General features: G+C 39.8%; 2 protein-coding genes across 3 annotated transcripts in view; one reads left to right on the top strand and one right to left on the bottom strand.

Annotated features, from left to right (window-relative positions):
- Nucleotides 1-3,869, top strand: part of HOS15 (WD-40 repeat family protein) — a 10,631-nt gene extending 6,762 nt beyond the window's left edge. For both annotated transcript variants that reach the window (XM_059600635.2, XM_059600636.2), the window contains exons 8-14: nt 781-939; nt 1,020-1,141; nt 1,748-1,822; nt 2,074-2,127; nt 2,242-2,315; nt 3,146-3,220; nt 3,319-3,869. In XM_059600635.2, the coding sequence (XP_059456618.1) occupies nt 781-939; nt 1,020-1,141; nt 1,748-1,822; nt 2,074-2,127; nt 2,242-2,315; nt 3,146-3,220; nt 3,319-3,538 (779 nt within the window). In that variant the 3' untranslated portion in view covers nt 3,539-3,869. The remainder of the gene's footprint in view (nt 1-780; nt 940-1,019; nt 1,142-1,747; nt 1,823-2,073; nt 2,128-2,241; nt 2,316-3,145; nt 3,221-3,318) is intronic.
- A 147-nt stretch (nt 3,870-4,016) lies between these two features.
- On the bottom strand, nt 4,017-6,258 carry LOC132187013 (Tetratricopeptide repeat (TPR)-like superfamily protein). Its single transcript, XM_059601167.2, has one exon. The coding sequence runs from the start codon at nt 6,032-6,034 to the stop codon at nt 4,163-4,165; it is 1,872 nt and encodes a 623-aa protein (XP_059457150.1). The 5' UTR covers nt 6,035-6,258; the 3' UTR covers nt 4,017-4,162.
- Between the last annotated feature and the right edge of the window lie 130 nt (nt 6,259-6,388).

Genomic DNA, 6,388 nt, shown 5'->3' with positions numbered 1-6,388 from the left:
CTTGGGTGGTGTCAGCGTGCAGAAGACTGTTGCCCATTTTCTTTTTTAAATTTTTATTTTTTATTTTTTATGATTAAATTTGATTTTTGTTTTTTTTTAAAAGGGGCATTTTAGGAAGTTTCTGGTCAAAAAGGCTTGCACAAATCCACTTTTTCATTCAATATAATTGGATCAGCTAACGGAGTGTCCTTTTTTTACTCAAAATGGTAATTTGATGTCACACTTGTCAATTTGTGGGGTTAAGTTTCAAGTGGGTTTAAATATATTTACCCCCCAAAAAAATGGGGTGGTTGTTTTACCACCCCAAGGGATGTGGGTGCCAAGCAACCCCCTTATGAGTTTATGGGGGGTGGGGTGGTTCAGCCACCCTATGGTGTGTGTTGTTTTATTTATTTATAATTTTTTGTTTTTACTTTTATTAAGGATATTTTTGTTATTGGGGTACATTGACCAATCGATCCCCCTCCCCTCGGCCCCCACCCCCCCTTTTTCTTTTTCTTTTTAAGTTTCTTGTCCTTTTGGTTTTTTCTCATGTGAAGGAAATATACATATGTATATAGATACATAACCTAAGGTCTATAATATCCTCATGTACTTATCTAAAAAATATCTGCATGTATGTACTAGGCCAAATATTTAAGAAAGTGTATTGGTCAGTTTGATATCTTCCAAGTGGTGCTTGATATATTTACACATGTAGTTGGAATCAGGATTATATGCGAATCTTTGTTACTTCGCAAAAATTTGTGTGTACCGATTATTGTTGTTATCTTTGTCTAGGTGAATTAAGGAGTACTCTAAGCAAACATAAAGGACCCATATTCTCTCTAAAGTGGAACAAGAAGGGTGATTATCTTCTTACCGGTAGCTGTGATAAAACTGCAATTGTTTGGGATGCAAAGGCAGAAGAGTGGAAACAACAATTTGAATTTCATTCAGGTGCCTTATTTGATTAAATGTTAAAAACGTAGTGTCTGTCTTGTGATTAGGGTTTAAACTTCAATATTTGTATCGTATAGGTCCAACACTTGATGTTGATTGGCGCAACAATGTTTCATTTGCAACAAGTTCCACAGACAATATGATATATGTTTGCAAGATTGGAGAAAACCGCCCTATCAAAACTTTTGCTGGTCATCAGGTATGTTCTTGGATCATACTGCTCATTATTATCATCATACTGCATAAAATTCAGTTCCTCTCCTGCAGAACACCTGTTATCATATCAATTTTCTTTTGTGAACAGTTGCTTCAAGTATGGCTGGTTAATTTGGGGGTTGAAGGTAGCTTAGATTCAAGCTTGGACCTGACCCTTTTTTAACTGGGTCAAATTTGCTCACCTTATTATTGTTATTATTATTATATTTTTTGGATTTGTTTAGAATTGGGTCTGGCTTGGATTGCTTCTTTAAGTATTGCTTCTATGTTTTCGTATTCATGCCCAACTTTAGGATTGAAGGAGCATTTTTACTTGGGAATTGCCAGTGCTACCTCCAGGAATGTTTCTGTCTACTCAAGATATTTGAATTCACTCTTAGATTAATCAAGTAGCAGACCTAAATTACCCCAGTTGGGTTGGAACATGATTGTTATTAGTTACTGGAATTGGCTTATTGTAGCTAAATCTGTTGACTTTGGTTTGCTGTTGAATGTTTGCAAAGCATTAGACCAAAATAAGGGCATTGACTTGTGAAATGTTGCCATTCTGCAGTTTTAATTGCTAATCATGAATTTGTGGCAATTTCAGGGTGAAGTTAACTGTGTCAAATGGGATCCGACAGGTTCTTTATTGGCCTCCTGCTCTGATGATATCACTGCAAAGGTTGTTTATGGTACCCCTTCCTTTTAGTAAATTGATTTGCATCTTATGTTTTGACATAGATGTTTGCTCTTGGCATTAATTGAGTGTGTGCCTATGTATTTGTATGTATCTATGTACTATTTTCAATTCGCATGTCAATCTTCAAGTTAATCAGATCTGTTTCATACAGTTTCATAATTTTTCTTCGCTCATCTTGCTTCTTGGTAATGAGACATATATTGTTCTGTTGGGTTTTCTGTTTTATGGTGCAGATATGGAGTATGAAGCAGGATAAGTTTGTTCATGATTTAAGGGAGCATGCTAAGGTACTACTGAGATTTTGTCTCTTTCTCAATCTCATTGTGTTTGAGTGAATCTCAGCTTATGCACTTCTGCTCTTATTGGATTGATCTTAGCAGCATTGAATAATTGTTTTGCAGGAGATATATACCATCAGATGGAGCCCCACTGGACCAGGGACGAGCAACCCTAACCAGCAGTTAGTATTGGCTAGGTATATGCTGCTGCTTTAATAAATTTAAGTTTCACCAGTCTTCATTTATTTATATGCATCTGTGTTAGTTATCTAGATACTCTTCTATTTGATACTTCTATAATCACTGTTGTTAGTTGATCATCTGACTTCTTATTCCTTGTCGAAAAATGCTTTTCATTTTGATTTCACACTGTTCTAGAAAATGTGTTTTTGTAATGAAAGTTTTGCATAGTGACACAGAATTATTAATTAATTGCTGTCTGCTGTGGAACTCAATTGAATATGAAGTGTTGTTACGCTAATCTTTAGTATCATTGACTAATCTTGTATTGCTAAATTTGACATCTTCGTATATATAAATGTATTGAACTTAATGAGGGTTTCATACAATACAATTAAGAGTTGGAGTGCATTGGGAGTTGAAGTCACCATTGTTTTGTAATTGCTTCCATTGCCTTTTGGTCTTCAATACTGGTCAGGGTTAACGTACACTTTAAAAGTTATGGATTGGTCGGTCGTCAATCACCTATATGTAGAATGTAGTGATGGAATATTTTCTTGCATTAGTGTATGATGTGCTGGTCATTGTTTTTCCTCCCCCTCTTCATTTTTTGGCTGTTGCTGGAGTTTGGCTGGGGAAGCTGCTTATGTGGTGCAAAAATAAATTATTTTTTATTAGGACAAACTAAGGTTTTTCAGTGTCACGATCTAAATAAATGTTGATGTGCATAATGCTGACAAACCTGCAACACACAGACATATGAAGCTCTGTAGGATATACTGTACTCTTCATTCACATCTTACTAGTTTAAAATTTAAAACATTCTGTTGGTTATGTTTCTACACAGTGCATCATTTGACTCAACTGTGAAGCTATGGGATGTGGAACTTGGGAAACTTCTGTACAGCTTGAACGGACACAGGTACCACCTTTGCTACTCTGTCCTTGATGTTATTAGATGGTAACATTAACTGCTGAGATGATTTTGAATCTTACTAGTGCTTTAAATTGGAACTCCAGGGATCCAGTATATTCCGTTGCATTTAGCCCAAATGGTGAGTATTTGGTAAGTGGATCTCTTGATAGATCCATGCACATCTGGTCTTTGAAGGAAGGCAAGATTGTTAAGACGTACACTGGCAATGGAGGCATATTTGAAGTCTGCTGGAACAAGGAAGGTGATAAGATTGCTGCATGTTTCGCCAACAATACAGTTTGTGTTTTGGATTTCAGAATGTAAGGCCTTAAAAGTATGCCCTACAATCTCTCCAGTTTGCTTCTGGGCGCTTCCTGGTCTGCGAAGCCTATGATTTCAGGACTGATAATTAGCTATGTAGTTGATCTTCAAATTTTAGCCGTAGAGATGATAATTTAGATGGGGATGGGGGAAAACTGTATTTTGGCTGGGTAGGCTATGCGTTTTAACCATAGATCAGGCATTTACTCACTTATTTTGATAACCTTTGTAACTCGTGTACTTTATTGTCAAACTGGCATTTACTGCATTGTAACCGATTATGTACAGAATTGTTTGGATTGGATCTATAGAGTCCATGATGATTTCTAGTTTACTTTTCTTTTGCCAAGGATTGTTGTTTGGAAAATTGTTTGTTTCCCTGTTTTATTGTGTTTACTTTGTTTTATTTTACAGTTTGATATTAACAGATGAGCCTAAAGAACAATCCCAACCTCTTAGATGTTCAAACAAATGAGGGAAATTTGGAGAATTTAATAGCAATTAGTGTCGGAAGATATTCATATTTTACACTAGTCTGACTGCCAATAAACAGTAGTAGAAGAGCCTGCAGAGAAGTTATTCTGAAGAAGAACCTCTTTCAGCAGCCGAAATTGATAAATTACCGAGTCACCAGTAATCCCCACAAGAGCATGAACCGTTCACAAAGTGGTGAAACCGGTTGCGGTCCCTCATCACAATCTTACGTCCGGTTATCTTTGAAAGCAACTTGGTCACAGCATGACAGTCCAAACATACACGGAGGTTCTTTACAATCTTGATTGTAGTCCCCGGACGAGTACTGATGAGCCCGAAAGAAATAGCCAGCTTCTCGCTATGAACTTCAAGGGATTGCTCCTTTTGTCTCTCCTCCAAGTCATGTAACACGATATCTGTCTGTGGGGTGTAACCGTGAGCCTTGAGCCAACCATTTATCTCCTCTAACATCATGTAGATTTCTTTGCTCTTTGGGTGTCTCCTATCTCCAGCAAGAAACTCGTGTACCTTATTATTTACTTCAATTGAGCTACAGCCAGGTTCCTTTTGTATCCCACTGTCTTTCATCAAGGTCCTCACCCTTGCTACACCATACCAGTTGCCAGTGGCTGCGTATATGTTCGAAAGAAGAATATATGTTCCCGAATTGGCAAGGTTCTTGCCAACCAGAAACTCTGCAATTTCCTCTCCCAAAGCAATGTTACCATGGAGCGTACAGGCCCCAAGCAAAGTTCCCCATATGACAGGATCTGGCTCAGTCTCCATGTTTTTGACAAGCGCATATGCTTCTTCTAAATGGCCAGCACGCCCAAGAAGATTTACCATACACCCATAATGTTCAATCTTTGGCTCAATCCCGTATTTGTCTTTCATTGAACGGAAAAAACTCCATCCCTCGCTTACCAAACCAGCATGACCGCAAGCGCCCAAAATGCCGATGAAGGTTATATCAGAAGGGCGGTGTCCAATCCCACACATTTCATTAAACAACTGCAAAGCATCTCGACTAAATCCATGCATTGAATACCCCACAATCATTGAATTCCAGGCAACGACATCCCTGTCCTTGATCCTATCAAAAACCAACCGTGCATCCTCCAAACTACCACACTTGCTGTACATATCAACCAACGCGGTACCCACATGAACATTGATCTTAATCCTGTTGTTCTCAATGTAAGAATGAAGCCATCTACCAGACTCCAAAGCCCCAAGCTGCCCGCAAGCAGAGAGCACAGACAGGACAGTCACTTCGTTAGGCTTTACTTTCCCTGCCAACATTTTTCTAAACAATAGCAAAGCCTCATTTGGCATCCCACTCTGGGTATACCCATCAATCATCACATTCCAACAAACCACGTCCCTCTCCTCCATCTCTTCGAACAATACTAGGGCCTTGGCAAGCTCCCCGTGCTTGGCATAACAAGTAATCATTGCCGTCAAAGAAACCAAACTCTTCTCAGGCATAGCATCAAACAACTGTTGCGCAGACATCACATCGCCCCCTCTAGCATAAATATCGATGAGACCCGTCTTAACGTACGAATCCGAATCGAACCCGAGTTTGATCGCTTGGGAATGAAGTGCCTTTCCCGGTTCAAGCGGGCAGGACTTCAAGAGCGCAGAGAAGGTGAAGCAATTGGGTTCGACACCGTGAACCAGCATTTGTACGTAGTAGAAGAGTGCTTGGTCGTGTAGACCGCGTCGTGCGTGGCCGTGGACAATGGCGGTCCAGAGGAACACATTGGGGTTGTGGGTACGTTCAAAGAGGGCGAGAGAATAGTCGAGTCGACCGAGAGAGGAGTAAGAGCGCTGAAGCTTGAAGTTCAAGATGGGGTGCTGGTGGAGGCCGTGGCGGAGGAGGGCGGCGTGGACTTGTAGAAGGTGGTCGATAGATTTGGGCTTGTCGATAAGGAAGGCAAGTCTGTCGACTGTTGGGGAATGGCGAATGGTGGTGGTTGTGGGCGGTGGCGGTGGGGTGATGAGAAGGGTGGCCGAGTACATGGTTGTGTTACCGGGATTTAGTATAAAGCCAACGGCTTTTCAAACATCTGCCGCCATGAACCGTTGAGTTTCTTGATTGTTCATTCCCGCGGTTGGACACTAGGATTTCTTGTTTTTATAAACCCTTTTCACAATTGCCTGTTGGATTGCACCGAATCTCAATCATTCTATTTCTATCGGCCTGTACTAAAAACCTTCATGTTAAGCGGACATAAGACTAAAACCTCGCCATTCCAATTGCTAAGAGAAAATTTAATTTTACGGCCCTAATTTCAAACATTTAAGAATGACCTCTCATGTCTCCAAGAAGTAGTTTAACCGGCTGGGACCATACTTAATAAAACGGAGGTCACT

This window comes from Corylus avellana, chromosome 6 (assembly GCF_965113065.1).
Source record: "Corylus avellana chromosome 6, dhCorAvel1.hap1.2, whole genome shotgun sequence".
Classification (NCBI taxonomy): domain Eukaryota; kingdom Viridiplantae; phylum Streptophyta; class Magnoliopsida; order Fagales; family Betulaceae; genus Corylus; species Corylus avellana.
The sequence above is the reverse complement of the archived record's forward strand: the minus strand, read 5'-3'. Positions and strand labels throughout refer to the sequence as shown.

Excerpts from the sequence above, each read along its gene's own strand:
- LOC132187013 (XM_059601167.2), bottom strand. The coding sequence starts at position 6,034 with ATGTACTCGGCCACCCTTCTCATCACCCCACCGCCACCGCCCACAACC.